Consider the following 17,856-nt stretch of genomic DNA (forward strand, 5'->3'; position numbering starts at 1 on the left):
TTCAATTAGCAGGTGAATTGATGACTAGAAGAAATGGGTTTTTGATAAATAGAAATAGGAATAGTAAGGAGAAACTTCTGATGTAGCATGGATGTGGGCCAAACGCAGGAAAGTGAGCTAGTTTAGTATGGGAAACTAAGTTGACTTGGGTGAGTTGGACCGAAGGCTCTTTCCATGCTGTAGGACTCTATATTATCTTATTCTAACACCAGCAATCTAGAAGGCTGGTGGATGCAAGTTCAGCAGCTACTTTCAAAGTACATAAGACTGTCTGTCTCCCTACATCCTGAGCTGAAATTTTCTCTGGATTCTTTGGATACATCCAGAATCAGTGCTTATGCTGTTGCGCCTGCTGTGAGTTTAATTACCACGTTTTGGGACTTGTGAAAGATAGTACAGAAATCCAAGTATTTTCCTTAATTATATTGAGACTTGTGTGAGTTGCAGTTTCTCCCATCACCATACCCCAGCCTTGCCATTTTGAATTTTATTTTGCAGCTTTTCTTCCTGTATGGGATGGCATGGTGGCTCACTGGTTAGCACTGTTGCCTCACAGCGCCAGGGACCCCAATTTGAGTCCCATGTCGGGCTACTGTCTGTGTGGAGTTTGCACATTCTTCCCATATCTGCGTGGGTTTACTCTGGATGCTCTGGTTTCCTCCCACAATCCACAGGTGTGCATGTTAGGTGAATTGGCCATGCTAAATTGCCCATAGTGTTAGGTGCATGAGTCAGGGGTAAATTTAGGGTAGGGGAATGGGTCTGGGTTGTGTGGACTTGTTTGGCCGAAGGGCCTATTTTCATACTGTAGGGAATCTAATCTTATGACCGGTTTACACACATCCTCCTATAATTACTTGTTTGAAAGTGTATCCAGAGTTAAATAGTTGATAGACAAGAGTTGCAAAACACACACACAACTACTTGTAACAAATATTGAATTAAGAGAACTGAGGTAGTAAATCAACCAGTCAATGCATTCATTTGCACTAAAATGAGCTTTGTGCTTTACATTGATTGTACATCCAATTATTAACCCTCTGAGTAGCAGCACCTGCTCTGTCAGAAATTGTTCAATTTGTGGCTGCAATTAATTTTCTGTAACCCTGGAAAAGACTAAGAGTTTAGTCAAACTAGCACTGAGGATCATTAAACAGACTGGGTTGGGGTCCATTGCACTCAAATTGCAATGTGCTTAAATCTTAGTGCACCGCTCAAACTAAGGGGGGGCTGAAATGAATCAGTTGCCAATAATGGGCACTGAATATAACTCGACTGCTTAGTGACACTACGATACAGTCGGTACTGAACATAAATCAATTTCTGTCTTAGAGATCTCACTGCCATTAGCTTGAAACCATTTCAGCTTGCTGGACTGAATTTGAAGGTTCCACTCTTAGCACCGAGCTTTGCTTGTGGCAAGCATATATCACAGTATTAGAATGACAATGTCTGTGCCTTATTAGAGCCTTATCTGCGCTCCATGCTAGCACAGTCTTGAAAAACTTACATTGGTGGCTTTAGCTGTAGGTTATTTGCTGCAAGGGTTTTGTGGGTGAGTCTCAACTTTTTTTTTCTCTTCTCCACAAATACCTATTAACGATCTAGATATGCTTATGGTGATGAGCCCAGAAAAGCAAATAACAGGCCCTTTGTTTACTTACGAAATGTACCTTATACCTTATAATAGCTGTCATTTTGAACTTCAGGTACACCGTGCCATTGAAACCTTCTTTTGAAGGGTGGGAGTGGAGAGATCACAGAATCCCATGTGGATCTTTCTTTCTAGTTAATAGTATTAAGTTTGTCATATTAGAGGATCAAACATTTAAATGAGATACATATGATCGAGTCAAAAATTAAGAATATGCAGTCTTTTACTTAACTGAAAGTGGACAAAATAAGACCTTGCAATTGTAAGAACAAAGCTAACTCTTTGAAGGTTAAAAATCACACAACGGCAGGTTATAGTCCAACAGGTTTCTTTGGAAGCACTAGCTTTCTGAGCGCTGCTCCTTCAGGTGGTTGTGGAGTATCTGATGAAGGAGCAGCGCTCCGAAAGCTAGTGCTTCCAAATAAACCTCTTGCACTATAACCTGGCGTTGTGTGATTTTTAACTTTGTACACCCCAGTCCAACACCGGCATCTCCAAATCTTTGAAAGTTATTATTCAACCTGAATTTCTTGCCACAATTGATTTTAAACCAGATTTTAGAAATTCAAAGCTGTTTTTCTTTTTAATCGGAGTAATTTCAAACTCCTTCCATTATTTCCGACCATCAGGGACCAAGATAGTGAAGTTTCACCTTGTTTTAAATTGGAGTTATTCTATTTCCCAACTTACAACAGTTTGTAGATCATACTGCAGTGATGGTATTCCTACCTCCAGACCAGAGCTCCCTCCGGTTCAAGCCCCACCTGTTCCAGATATGTGTAATCACATCTGAACAGATCAATGAGAAAATATCTAAAATAGCTTATAAACCAAAGTTTGGTGTTGAATTTGAAACCTAAGTAACTTTCTTCCTAACGGTTTATGATTTGGAGATATCATTAGCATATGAATGAGCAGTTAGGGTTTCAGAAATAGTACATTAGTACGTTAATCTTCAGAATGCATCTGCTCTTGCATGGTGAATAACTCCTTAAGTTGTTTTATTTTTTAGAATGGGAGGTTCATTAATTTGAGATTGCTGTTGAAGAAATGGAAAAAATACTACTTTAATGATAATTGAAAGGTGGCAAGGTTTGGAATTGTTAAATGAGACCTTTTACCAGAGAAATTGAGGCAAAATGTTGAAAGCTGAGATTTAATGGGGTTGATTTTGACTTTTGGATGACAAACAGGTGGAATGTGCCAGGAGCTCTTACATACCCGCAGCAACGAGGCAGCCATGATTTTCAGGCACAGGCCTCGTTTCCACTGGGTCAGCAAGCTGTGGGGCAACAAACAGGCATCTTGATGCAGTTCACTGGATTAAGGCTGGCCAGTATCGGGCCACCATCACGGTGAGTGTGGGGTGGGAATGGGCTCTCGAAATGGCAATGGCCTGGATGATTTTCATGATGTGGGGGTGCCGGTGTTGGACTGGGTTGGACAAAATTAAAAATCACACAACACCAGGTTACAGTCCAACATGTTTATTTGGAAGCACCAGCTTTTGAAGCTCAGCTCCTTCATCAGGTAATTAGTGGAGCAGGATCATAAGACACAGAATTTATAGCAAAAGAGTACAGTGTCATGCAACTGTAATGATATATTGAACAAACCTAAATTGCTAGTGAGTTTTGAGAAGATTGTAGCTCAAGTTGAGGTTCTGGGTGTAGGTTTGCTCGGATAGGGAAGGACACCACTTCAACTGGAACAACACATCCATCCTCGGACAAGCCAGACAGAGACACGCACAAGAATTCCTCAAAGTATGGCATTCCAAATGGATCTCTATCAACGAGCACACTGACTTGGACCCCATTTACCACCCCCTGAGAAAAAGAAAAGGAAAGTTCATCACCACAGGAAATTATATCACCAACCCAAAGAAACCCAAACATATAAATAGAAAGCAGGAATCATTAGCTGTGCTTCGTCTGGAGGCTCACAGAAGATGTTACCCATTATGGTGATGAAACGTCTGAAAACGAACCTTCCAGCTCCGTGAACAAACCTACATCCAGAACCTAGATTGCTGTTAAGTCGTTCATCTTTTAGAATAGGTTGCAGGTTTCGGTTCATTAATATGTCAATCCCAGAACTTCTTTTAAGTCACATTCTTGAGAAAACTTAAGATTTTATTTTTAAAAAAGTGACGTCTCAGCTTAGATAATACATCAAAGGTGTGAGGTTAGAGTCTGTCTGTATCCCAATCTTGAGTCAGACTGATTCTGTTTCCGAAGTAGGAATTTATAAAATATATCATGGATTGCCTGCATTCACTGCCTGCAGATTGTGTATGTGATAGAATGTCTGCAGAGCAGAGGAGCTTCTCGTCAAAAGAAGAAGGAAGCTACTTAAGGCTGTGGAAGCAAGAACCTGGCACAGCTTTACAGGATTACAGGGTAGCTAGGAAAGAACTCAACTCAAAATGGATTGAGGAGAGCTTGGAAAGGGCATGAGAAAGCCTTGGTGGGAAGGATTAGGGAAAACCCAAAGGCGTTCCACACGTACATGAGGAATAAGAGAATGATCAGAGAGAGGTTAGGGCCAATTAGGGATAGTGGGGGATCTTGTGCCTGGAGTCTGAAGAGATAGGGGAAACCCGAAAATGCTTCAATATTCACGAGAGAGAGGGACTTTGTTGACAGTGAGAACACAGTGGACCAGATTAATAGTGGCTTAGTGGTTAGAACTGCTGCCTTGTAGCAACAGGGACCCAGACTTGATTCCAGTCTGGTAATATGAGTTCAAATCCCAGCACATCAGAATTAACATGCAACAATTTGATTATGCTAAAATCCAATCTAGTTCACTAATGTCCCACACCAAATAAAATTTGATGGTCTGAACATCTGTAATTCTGCATCCATAGCAATGTGGATCACTCTTAACAGCCCAAAGAAGTTTCTCAGCAAATTGCACTGTATCTGACTATAACCATAGGTGTACTTCCATCGTACAGTGAGAAACAGTTGAGGAAAGCAGTTCACTGCCATCTCCTTGAGGGTAATTATGGGTAGTCAATGATGGCTCTGCCTGCAACCCAAGAACAAACATGACAAAACACTAGCCATGTAATTAAGCATTGTCATTGTTACATGACAATGAGCTTGGGTACAACAGTGCACTTCCATTGTTTTAAAACCTTTCATGAACTTCTTAGTTGCAGACTATGCTATAAAATATTGGTTCCTACCAGATACTGAATCTTAAGGCATTTGGCTAATGACTCTGGAGTATAATTGTGATGCTTAGCTGGTATCTTGCCCTTCAAATATTCGCTGTGTAATTTGATCGAAATAGATAGTGAATCTGATCAGAGATGAATGGCAGTTTGTTCAGATTGAGAGCAGTTTGACCCTACATCTTATCACATGCTTGTAAAAATCATCACATATGGCTGTTGCATTCTTCTTTTCTAGTTGTTTATTTTAAAGGTGCCTCTGTTATGATTTGTTTATCCATTTTATGGATATAGTGGAGTCACAGACAATTCAACGTATTTATGGTTATACGTAAGCTGACCTGATCTCTGCCTCATTCCTCCAATTTTAAGATTGATTGGCAATTTCATTCGGTTTTGGAGTTTTGTGCATGTTGAACTCTCAATACCTCATTGCTCGATATGAAACTTTGGTTGCTTACTATTTTGATAGAAGTATTGTTGAGATTAGATTAGATTCTCTACAGTGTGGAAACAGGTCCTTCCACCGACAAGTCCACACCGACCCTCCAAAGAGTAACCCACCGAGACCCATTTCTCCTCTGACTAATGCACCTGACAAGGTGGGCAATTTAGCATGGCCAATCCACCTGACCTGCGCACCTTTGGACTGTGGGAGGAAACCGGAGCACCCGGAGGAAACCCACGCAGACACGGGGAGAATGTGCAAACTGCACACAGACAGTCACCTGAGGCTGGAATCGAACCTGGGTCCCTGACGTTGCTGTGACGTTGCAGTGCTGACCACTGAGCTACTGTGCCACCCCAATTTGCCTTTATCAAATATTATTTATTCTGTTAGTTTTTAAAAAATATTCCATAAGATTTATCTGACCTTGATAGGAACTGCTACCTTGTGTTTTGGTTTGCATCTAAGTACCTCATGGAAGGTTTTAATCAAATGATGTGCTGTTGTATCCAAGCTCATTATCATTTAAGAATAACAATGTTTATCTATTATGGTTTTTTGCAAGTTCCTGCTTGAGTTGCAGGTAAAACAGTCATTGACCATCCATAATTGCCCTCTGGTGGGGTGAACTGCTTTCTGGAAGCCATTTATATTAAAATTAAACAAAACCTTTGCAAATGAAGTTGCACAAATAGTTGCAGGAATGGCCCAACTTTCAACAACTCAGCAGTTTCTTATTGAGTCTGTTCCCAACTTGTATAGGCACACTATGGTTCAAGTCCATGTGGTTTTGTGTGGCTTCAGAAAAGGTATTCAGCATTTCTAGTTCTGTTTCTGTGGCTGTGAAAGAGATCAGGGTATGCTAAGGCTTACGTTTATGTAGCACATCTGTTAAACCCTGTGAGTGTTTTCACAGGAATAAACTTGGCAGTTTTTTGTATGCAGCTACATTTCATGAACAATGAGTGTTCCTTTGACTTTGGTTTGAGTTCAGAGCATTAACCAGAACACCAGCAGAGCTCTTCTAATCCATGTCAAGTGTCAACGGATCTTTGACCAAGAGTCCCAGTTTAACAGTACTGCAGAAGCAAGGCACTTGCAGATCTCAGAAATCTGAAATAAAAACAAACTGTTGGAAATACTCAGCAAGTCTCTCGAGAAACAGAATTTGAGAATGATTAATGTGAGCTCTGTTTCTCTCTCAATGGGTGCTGCTAGAACCGCTGAGAAATTCCAGCATTTACTGTATTTGATCTCTGTGAAACATCTCAGCTGGAAGACTGTACCTCGGAACCATGTGCTGAAGTGGGTTTTGAACTCCCCCGACATCTTGGCACAAGAAACCAATCAAGCCAAGCTTACAAAGCTCTAAGAAGTGTTAAATGAGCTTCACCTCAAGTAAATTTTGAGTTCTTTGGTGCATTGGGCATCATCACATACTTTAAATTTGCAATGATATATGAAGCAAGCATGTTTGTGTGTTTTATGAGTTATACGCCAGTCGGGAGAAGCTTATGATACCTGTTACTACTTTAAAATAAACTTTCAACCCAGTGTTTCATTTTTGCCAGTGACCTGCAAGTGGCCTATCTGTGAAAGGTAATACCCTTGGTTTAAGCTGTATAAGCATTGAGAAGGTAACTGGCACTGAGCTGCCAAACTCCAATGAACACCTTTGGTTGGTCCAAATCCAACAGTATAACTGAGCATTCCTGAACCATCTTACCACTCTGTACAAGCCTTAAATTGAGTATGTTCCTTTGTATATCAACTCTGTATATAATTATTCAGGTGGGTGGTCAGCATGAGAGCAGAGTGAAATTGTGTTGGCTGGCTTTAGAGGTCAATGCTTGTGCTGTGGTTGTGTGAATAAAATTTTGAACTGTGCAAAGCTTAGCGTCCAGTTCTTGCCTTCACTGCTTGGTAATCTGAGATACAGTGAAGTGAATTGTGTCTGTGTGCTTAGACCACATGAGCCAAGGGTGAAATCCTTCGGTTTAGACATTTTCTACATAAAGTTTCTGGCTAACAAAATTAAAATTATCGAGGTTATGTATTTTCGGTGACCGTTTCTGTCTCTTTCAGCTTTTTGGATGTCCTATATAAACTGTCCTTGATCTTCAATGCTGTAGATCTGTACAGCATATTCAGCTGAAAGCTGAGGCCATGACAGTAGTGACTTACCAGAAAGGGAAGTGTCATTTCCTGGAATTTTTAGTATGTAGTGTTGTCACTTGATAGGAAATGAGTGTTTCATACCATGTGATTTTGAGACTTGACAAGAAGGGTGGAGCTTTGGAGAAACAAAAAAAAAGTCAAAACAACAGCACTTTTAAAAGGGAGTGGAGCAGATAAAGGCAGCACATGGTAAGGTCAGTGCGGGGGATGGGGTGGGGGGGGGTGCGAAGAGAGAGAAAGAAACCCACACTGCTAACTAACACAGCAGTGAACCTGCGCAGTTACTGTCTTTGCTGTTCAAATTTATGTATCACTGGACATCAGAGTGTGACTGAGAAAGTTAATAAACAGTGAAATTCACGACTAATCTTGGAGGAATCTGTTTGGGAGAGGTCACAGCACAGAAATAGATAAGTGAATATTTTTGTGTGGCCTTAGTGAGTAGAGTGGGTTCTTTCTTGATTATATGTTTTATTGAGATATGTCTCTTGATAATACTTATGGCTTATATTTTTATGTTTAAAGTTAGCCTGGAGCAGCATTTTATAGAGGAATAAGACAATGCTATTTTCTGGGTCTGTAGATTGGAGGAAGCGAAAATGGCCTTTAGTAGAGTGATATGCTCTTGCAGTTGTGGGAGTTTAGGGAGAGTTTACGTATTACTGAGGATTATATCAGCAATAAATGATGTTGGTTGTAAATCCTATCAGATCGAATGGATCGGTTGGAGAGACAGAGGCAATGAGGAATTTACAAAAGCAAGAGGATGTGATAGATGGCAGTTATAGGAAGGGGGAAAAGTTGCAGATACAGTCACATAGTAGGGTTAACTCCAGGAAAGGTAAGAGAGTTAGGCATGTAGTGCAGGAGTGTTCTGTCGCTATCCCCATTTCAAACAAATATGCTGTTTTGGAAAATGTAGGGAGTGATGGATTCTCAGGGGAATGTAGCATGAACAGCCAAGTTTCTGGTATCAAGACTGTGTCTCTAATGCAATGAGGAATATGTCGGGTTCCAAGAGATCAGTTGTGTTAGGGGATTGTCTAGTCTGAGGCACAGACAGATATTTCTGTGGCCAGCAGCAAAAAATCAGAATGGTGTGTTGCCTCCCTGGTGCCAAGATCAAGGATGTCTCAGAGAGGGTGCAGAAAGGGGGCAAGGGACCTACAGGAGGTCATTGTACACATTGGAAGCAATGACATAGGAAGGCAAAAGGATGAGATTCTGAAGGGAGAATATACAGAGATAGGCAGGAATTTAAAAAGAAGGTCCTCGATTAGTAATATCTGGATTACTGTCAGTGCAACGAGCTAATGAGGATAGGAATAGGAGTAGAGAGCTAATGAATGCATGGCTGAGGAATGTATGGCACAAGGATTCACATTTTTGAATCATTGGGATCTCTTCTGGGGTAGAAGTGACATGTACAAGAAGGAGGGATTGCACCTAAATTGCAAGGGCAGTAATATACTGGCAGGGAGATTTGCGAGAGCTGCTTAGGAGGATTTAAACGAGTAAGGTAGTGGTGCGGTGGGACCCAGGGAGATAGTGAGGAAAGAGATCAATCTGAGACTACTACAGTTAAGGACAGAAGCAAGTCAAACAGTCAGGGCAGGCAGGTACAAAGCAGAGAACAAGGTAGGACTGATAAATTAAACTGCATTTATTTCAATGCAAGAGGTCTAACAGGGAAGGCAGATGAACTCAGTGCATGGTTAGGAACGTGGGACTGGGACATCATAGCAATTACAGAAACATGGCTCAGGGATACACTGGGCTGGCAGCTTAATGTTCCAGGATATAAGTGCTACAGGATGGACAGAAAGGGAGGCAAGAGAGGAGGGGAAGTGGCGGTTTCAATAAGGGATAGCATTACAGCTGTACTGAGGGAGGATATTCCTGGAAATACATCCAGGGAAGTAATTTGGGTGGAACTGAGACATAAGGAAGAGATGATCACCTTATTGCGATTTGTATTATAGACCCCTTAATAATCAGAGGGAAATTGAGAAACAAACTTGTAAGGAGATCTCAGCTATCTGTAAGAATAATAGGGGTGTTATGGTAGGGGATTTTAACTTTTCAAACATAGACTGGGACTGACATAGTGTTAAGGGTTTAGATGGAGAGGAATTTGTTAAGTGCGTATAAGACAATTTTCTGATTCCGTATGTGGATGTACCTACTAGAGAAGGTGCAAACTTTGACGTCCTCTTGGGAAATAAGGCAGGGCAGGTGACTGAGGTATCAGTGGGGGAGCACTTTGGGGCCAGCGACTATAATTCTATTAGTTTTAAAATAGTGATGGAAAAGGATAGACCAGATCTAAAAGTTGAAGTTCTAAATTGGAGGAAGGCTAATTTTGATGGAATTAGGCAAGAACTTTCAAGAGCTGATTGGGGACAGATGTTTGCAGGTAAAAGGGTGGCTGGAAAATCTGAAGCCTTCAGAAATGAGATAACAAGAATCCAGAGAAAGTATATTCCTGTTAGGTGTAGGGAATGCTGGATGACGAAAGAAATTGAGAGTTTGTTTAAGGTATTGACAAGATAGATCGAGTGAATCCTTAGAGTACAAAGATAGTTGGAGTATTAAGAGGGAAATCAGGAGGGCAAAAAGGCAACATGAGATAGCTTTGGAAAATAGGGTAAGGAGAATCCAAAGAGTTTTTACAAATACATTAAGGACAAAAGGGTAACTAGAGAGAGAATAGGGCCCCTCAAAGACCAACAAGGCAGCCTGTGTGTGGAGCCGCAGGAGATGGGGCGATACTAAACGAGTATTTTGCATCTGTGTTTACTGTGGAAAGGACATGGAAGATATAGCATGTAGGGAAATAGATGGTGACATCTTGAAAAATGTCCATGTTACAGAGGAGGAGGTGCTGGATGTCTTGAAATGCATAAAAATGGATAAATCCCCAGATGTACCCTAGAACTATGTGGGAAGCTAGGGAAGTGATCGCTGGGCTCCTTGCTGAGATATTTGTATCATCGATAGTCACAGGTGAGATGCCAGAAGACTGGAGGTTGGCTAACGTGGTGCCACTCTTTAAGAAAGGTGGTAAGGACAAGCCAGGGAACAATAGACCAGTGAGCCTGACATTGGTGGTGGGCAAGTTGTTGGAGGGAATCCTGAGGGACAGGATGTATGTGTATTTGGAAAGGCAAGGGCTGATTCGGGACAGTCACCATGGTTTGTGCGTGGGAAATCATGTCTCACAAACTTGATGGAGTTTTTTGAAGAAGTAACAAAGAGGATTGATGAGGGCAGAGCGATGGACTTCTTCAGTAAGTGTTTTGACAAGGCTCCCCATGGGAGACTGATTAGCAAGGTTAGATCTCGTGGAATACAGGGAGAACTAGTCATTTGTATGCAGAACTGGCTCAAAGGTAGAAGACAGAGGGTGGTGTTGGAGGGTTGTTTTTCAGACTGGAGGCCTGTGACCAGTGGAGTGCCACAAGGATAGGTGCAGGGTCCATTACTTTTCGTCATTTACATAAATGATTTGAATGTGATCATAAGAGATATAGTTAGTAAATTTGCTGATGACACCAAAATTGGAGGTGTAGTGGACAGTGAAGAAGGTTACCTCAGATTACAACGTGATCTTGATCAGATGGGCCAATGGGTTGAGAAGTGGCAGATGGAGTTTAATTTAGATAAATGCGAGGTGTTGTATTTTGGGAAAGCAAATCTTAGCAGGACCTACACACTTAATGGTAAGGGACAGTTGCTGAATAAAGAGACTTTGCACTGCAGGTTCATAGCTCCTTGAAAGTGGAGTCACAGGTAGATACGATAGTGAAGAAGGTGTTTGGTATGCTTTCCTTTATCGGTCAGAGTATTGAGTGCAGGAGTTGGGAGGTCATGTTACCGCTATACAGGACATTGGATAGGCCACTTTTGGACTATTGCATGCAATTCTGGTCTCCTTCCTATTGCAAGGATGTTGTAAAACTTGAAAGAGTTCAGAAAAGATTTACAAGGATGTTGCCAGGGTTGGAGGATTTGAGCTATAGGGAGAGGTTGAATAGACTGGGGTTGTTTTCCCTGGAGCGTCGGAGGCAGGGAGGTAACCTTTTTATAGAGATGTATAAAATCATGAGGTGCATGGATAAGATAAATAGACAAAGCCTCTTCCCTGGGGTTGGGGAGTCCATAACTAGAGGGCATAGGTTTAGGGTGAGAGGAGACCTGAGAGGCAACATTCTCAGACAGGGTGGCATGTGTGTGGAATGAGCTGCCAGAGGAAGTGGTGGAGGCCAGTACGTTTGCAACATTTAAAACGCATCTGGATGGGTATATGAGCAGGAAGGGTTTGAAGGGATTATGGGCAGGTGCTGGCAGATTGGGTTGAGATACCTGTGGTATGAATGAGTTGGACCGAAAGGCCTGTTTCCGTGCTGTACATCTCTGACTCTATGACTGATTATCGTGTAAAATGCAATCTTACTCCTATAGATGATGTGCCCCTGCTCCCTCTGAAGTTATTAGCTATTCTCTTATACTGCTGAATGGTACAACTGTCAACATCTACATTTAAAAAAAAAACTTGCATTGTGAATTTGTTTGCAATTTCTAGCCAGGCTGGCATTTATTGCCCATACTGGGTTGTCAGGAGTGCGTGGTGATGGACCTTCAAGGTGTGGTTTGAGGTTGCCAGGCCATTTCAGAGTGCAGCTAACCAGCAAGCCCATTGATAGGAATCAGAGCATTTGAGAAAGTGAAAGGGATCTGGAGCTCATTGAAATGATAATAGAAACAGAAACTTGAATCATGTAGTTAAACAAAAAACTCACCTGTAGTGCTTTACTGCAGGGTAATTGATCAAGAACTGGAAAGGAATTTTAAATTGGTTCGCCCTGTTCTAGTTGGCATGGATCTAATGAGCTGAATCACACCTCATGTGGGAGTGGACAGACTCAGCAGATTCTTTTTCTGAAATGACATTAACAAATTAGTTTGGTCTTTCATGACACTTTGTCCCAATAGTTAGTTCATAAACTTCAGTCATTAATTCTAACAAGCGGTAATGTTTGGACTGGTTTTCTGCATTGTTCACCTTTGGCATGGGGGTTGCTTAACCAGCAAGTTTGCCACATTTGTAAATCATGCTGGATAGAGTCATAGAGATGTACAGCACAGAAAGAGACCTTTCGGTCCAACCTGTCCATGCCGACCAGATATCCCAACCCAATCTAGTCCCACCTGCCAGCACCCGGCCCATATCCCTCTAAACCCTTCCTATTCATATACCTGTCCAGGTACCTTTTAAATGTTGCATTTGTACCAGCCTCCACCACTTCCTCTGGCATGTCATTCCATACACATACCACCCTCTGTGTGAAAAAGTTGCCCCATAGGTCTCTTTTATATCTTTCCCCTCTCACTCTAAACCTATGCCCTCTAGTTCTGGACTCCCCCAGCCCAGGGAAAAGACTTTGTCTATTTATCCTATCCAAGCCCCTCTTGATTTTATAAAGCTCTATAAGGTCACCCCTCAGCCTCCGACGGTCCAGGGAAAACAGCTCTAGCCTATTCAACCTCTCCCTAGAGCTCAAATTCTCCAACCCTGGCAACATCCTTTTTAAATCTTTTCTGAACTCTTTCAAGTTTTACAACATCCTTCCAATAGGAAGGAGACCAGAATTGCACACAACATTCCAAAAGTGACCTAACCAATGCCCTGTACAGCTGCAATATGACCTCCCAACTCTTGTACTCAATACTCTGACCAATAAAGGAAAGCATACCAAACGCCTTCTTCACTATCCTATTACCTAGTTAACTCACAGGTGAAGGAGACTCCACACACTTCCTGGTGGGGTCCAGCATGAGGGCAAAAGGTGAAGCAAAGCATTCGTCTTCAGACAGAAATGCAGAGTCAAAGTTAATCTCCTCCTGCTGGGGCACACCGTATCACAGATAACAGTCTTGGGCTAGATTGATTGATTTCATGCAATATCAAGAAACAGCTGAATACTGCAACGGCAGTTGACCTTGACAACAATTGCTGCACTACTGAAAACCTGCTGCAGAACTAACCAAACCCAGGAATATGGAATGGAATAAGGGGGAACCTCTCCACTGAAGTTATAATGAGTATAAAATAAGATGCTTGTCATTGTTGGAGGGCAGTCATCTTTGTCCATAAGATGCAGCAGCAGAAATAGGCTGTTCAGTTTGATTCTGCTTCTCCACTCACCAAAATCATGGCTGATCTGATATTCCTCAACATCACCGTCTTGTCTTTTTCCTCGAGGCTTAAGTCCTTTACAGATTTTAAAACTCTGATATTCCCAGCCTTGAATATTCTTAATGACGCCAGCCTTGATGGTTTTCTGCTGCAAAAATAAGTCTCCACATTTACTACCCTCAGAGGACTTTCATCCTCTTCTCTGTCTTAAATGGACTTCTCCTCAATCGCAGTTATATCCTCTCCTTCTAGGCTGTCCCACACAGGGAGTAGTATTATTCTAGTGCTAATACCACTATTGTATTCATTCAGACCGGTTATATTTTGCCACAGGTTTGAATCCTGCCAAAGCAGATAGTAGAATTTTTATTCCAATAAAAAGATTTGAAATTAACAGTTCAATGACCATGAAAGTATTGTCAATTATCAGAAAAGCTCGTCTGATTCACCAATATCCATTTTTGGAAGGAAGCTGCCATCCTTACCTTGTCTAGCCAGCTTGTGACACAAGTCTTTCAGTTGTGCGGTTGACTCTTAACTGCCCTCTGGGCAGTAAGGAATGGACAATAAATGCAGTTCTATTCGGTATGTCCAAATCCTGAAAATGAATTTTAAGGGAATGGGCAACAACTTCTCTAGTGCACCCTCCAAAAATCTTTTTATGTTTCAGTAACAATGCCTCACATTCTTTTGAATTCCAATGAATATGAGCCCGACCTTTATCATAAGACGGGCCCTCTATACCAGGGATCAATCTAGCGAACCTTCTCTGGACTGCCTCCAATACCAGTATATCTTCCCTTCGATAAGGGGGACCACATCTGTTCGCTGTAAAATGACTAGTCCCATGTTTAGTTTCAGCAATCTTCCCTCATTATCTCTATTTCCTTTGAAATAAAGGCCAACACTCTTCCCTACTAACACTTAAACTTGAATGCTAGCTTTTTGTGATTCATGCAATTTCTGTAGTGCAGCTTACTGCAGTTCCTCTTTTAAATAATATTCAGCTCTGTTTTTCTCCTTGCCAAAGTACATAAATCACACCTTTTTCACATTATATTGGAAATTGTAGGAAAGGAGAAATCATAGTGTGTGAAGAAGATACAAATTAGATTTAAAATGAAAACAGAGCATGTATAATCACATTTCTGAATTGCTTTTGAGAATATCCACAAATTATCAATCTGAATCGTAGGAGGATCATTTGTGTCAAACTGTGTTAATTCATCACTGCTGTTCCCCATGTTGTATTAATACTGCAGTGAAAATGCAGTATCCTCTGCTGGATGCAAGTCTTGGGAGAATTTATGGAGATGCTGGGCTGCCCAAATGGTTCCCCTTTCAAACCTCCCCAGTTGAGTCCAAAGGAATGCAAAGCACTGCATTGGTGCTGGTGTGGTTGCAAGTAAGATGATCTACTTACACGTCACTTCATCTTTGGGGTCTATTCCAGATAGTGTTTACTCTCTTAAACTTCAACTCTGTTAAGGTATGCATAAGGCAGTGGAGAGATTCACTCAGAGCAGGGAGTTTTGTACATGACGACCAGCATCTGTCCATGTATTCTTCGTCTTATGTACTGCATGTCCAGGAGCCAAACCTTTTCAAATCTCTGAAACTTTAATCTGGGGCAGTGAGTGCCACAGTTGGCCTGCCATTGCCATTGGAGAGTCTGTGTACTGACTGAAGGATTTACACATTTGGCCATCTCTTTCACATTGCTGCTGGACATATGCGTGAGCTGAAAATGGAAAGCAAACGACCAAACAAAAATGGAAGGCATGCTAACTCTCCTTTCCCACACAGTGGACATAATATATCAATCCATTGGACACCTCAGTAAATACATCCACATACTATGTTAAAAGGTTGTGGCTATTTAGACAATTTGCTTGCCAATGCCTCTTATGAGCATTGGCCATAGCTATACACTATTCTTGTAGTTACAGAAATTTAGAAACTTTATGGACTTCTGTGCATTTCCACATCAGTGGAATTTGATTCTACCTCTGAATTTCAACAAAGCAATTGCATTATTGCTGCCATATGAAAACATAAACCTAGATTTGCCAACAAAATAATGGCCTGTTTTCAATTTTATCATCATATTGACCTAGTGCCGCGAAAGATTATTTTTGCTCATGTGTTGTAGCCACATCTTTGAAGAGTAATTAGCATTCTGATATAACACTTGTTTCTTTATATTTTAACAGTGGAGGTGCTGGAGGTGAGAACATGGATAACTCTCTGCTCAGAGGGGATCTCATCTCTGCAAGTCTGCATGAGAGGTACCGTGCACATTTATTTTTGAGAAAGTAACTGTAGTTTCTCTGCAGTGAGATCTTCAATTGTACTTCTTTATCTTTCCTTGCTGTTTAAATATCCACCCATTACTGTTGCCTTACGGAAGAACCATAGTTGTGCATTCACTGATTAAGCATGAAACATAGGCCATCTTTGTTATACAGTAGCGAACTTAAGTAGAACCTCATTCTCGCCAATCTGCACGGAATGAGTCACATGTCTTGAAGGAAAACCAGTTGAATACTGATTCTCTTTAAAAAGGAATTTGAATACCTAGATTTTCAAGATTAATGTATATGAGTTAGTCATACTGTGTGTTTATTAACCCTTGTAACCAAGATCTCCTAAAATGCTTTGCGTCATTTCAGGTTTAGTCTCCTGATTTTGTGGCAAAACTCATTTGTTTGGCAAATAGCTCATCTCCCAAATGTTAGTGAGGTGCGTGAGTTAACCTATTTGCTTAAACAGATGCTGGGCATATTCAACAAGTCAGACACCATTTGTGGAGAGAAATAGATTCAATGTTCTAAGTTGAGATATTTTATCAGAATTGAAAAAAGTTAGAGATCTGACAGATTTTAAGCCAGTACCAATGGAAGAACAAAACTGGAGATCTTGGACCACACTTCAGGAGAGATTAAATGTCTGACGAGATGTTGGTATTGAGTAGGAGTAAACTGGGATAAGAGAATTGAAATGTCAGGTGACGAGAAGCTGAGGGTCTTGTTTGCAAAACTCATTAGTTTTCTCTGCCAAGTGATCACCGGATCTTGTTAGGCCTACATTATAGAAGACTCTGTTGTGAGCAGTAAATATAATATGCTGAATAGAAAGGAGTTCAAGTAAATTATTCTTTCAACAAAAAAAACAAAGAACTGCACATGTTGATATTCTGAAACAGAAACAGGAATTGGTGGAGAAACCCAGGAGGTCTGTTAGCATCTGTGGAGAGAACAGTTGATATTTTGGGTCCAGTGACCCTTGTTCAGAACTGATTGTAGCTAGGAAAAGATCGGTATGTATGCTGAAAATGGGGTTGGAGGAGGATTAAGCAATAGGTGGAGATGGAACCCAGAGAGAGAGAGAGAGAAAGAGAACAACAGTTGGGCGGACAAAGGAATGGGTAAGATCAGTATGGGAGAATGAATAGCTGCTAATGAGGACCATTAGCTGACAGTGGATTGGTTGTGGTAGTAGTCCATGTGACAACATGGTCTGTGTGTGTGGTTGGGGTAAGGACATGGGAGAAGGTGCTCAAACACTCAAATTATTGAGCTCGATGTTGAGCCCGAAAGGCTGCATGGTCCCCAAGTGAAAAAACGAGATGGGATTATTTTGTGTTGTTCGGGGCCTTTGCAGTAGGTTTAGTGAATGTTTTGTCCTTAGGTTTATTCATCAGATTCGGAGATTCAAATCCATTTACGCACTATTCCAGCAGTTTCTTCGTATGATTAAGCAGCTGTAGTTAATCATTTTAAAATAGCAGAATATATTTCTCTCTAAGGATCTAAGCAAGAATATGACAATGTTTTTGGCAGCATTTTCAGGCTGTACAGAGGATTTAATCTTTTAAGTCTTTCCAGTCTCTGATCATTTAGTTAGATCATGGATAAAATGTTTCAACTCCATTTTCCTGCATTTGATTCACAATTTGTGATTCCTTGCTGAACAAAAATCTACGGAGTTTCAGGTTTGAGATTTTGATTTTACTTAGCCTCAACAACGTTTTGAGGGGGAGTGTTTGAGATTTCCACTAATACTTTCGATACTGACAGTTCTAGACAGTAAATGCCATTTTGTCACTGTTTCAATTTGTTGAGCTTCTGACAAGCAGCAGGAGAACTACACTAAGTGCTCAACTAGGTTTTTGATGTGAATTTCAAAGAGAG

General features: G+C 41.1%; 1 protein-coding gene across 3 annotated transcripts in view; it reads left to right on the top strand.

Moving 5' to 3' along the window:
- The window catches only part of klhl13 (kelch-like family member 13), a 204,633-nt gene that overhangs the window by 35,856 nt on the left and 150,921 nt on the right, over positions 1–17,856 (top strand). For all 3 annotated transcript variants that reach the window (XM_072594813.1, XM_072594810.1, XM_072594814.1), the window contains one exon: positions 15,877–15,951. In XM_072594813.1, coding sequence (XP_072450914.1) covers positions 15,899–15,951 — 53 coding nt within the window. In that variant the 5' untranslated portion in view covers positions 15,877–15,898. Of the gene's footprint in view, positions 1–15,876; positions 15,952–17,856 lie in introns of those variants that run through there.

The sequence above is a fragment of the Chiloscyllium punctatum genome, chromosome 25 (genome assembly GCF_047496795.1).
Source record: "Chiloscyllium punctatum isolate Juve2018m chromosome 25, sChiPun1.3, whole genome shotgun sequence".
NCBI lineage: Eukaryota > Metazoa > Chordata > Chondrichthyes > Orectolobiformes > Hemiscylliidae > Chiloscyllium > Chiloscyllium punctatum.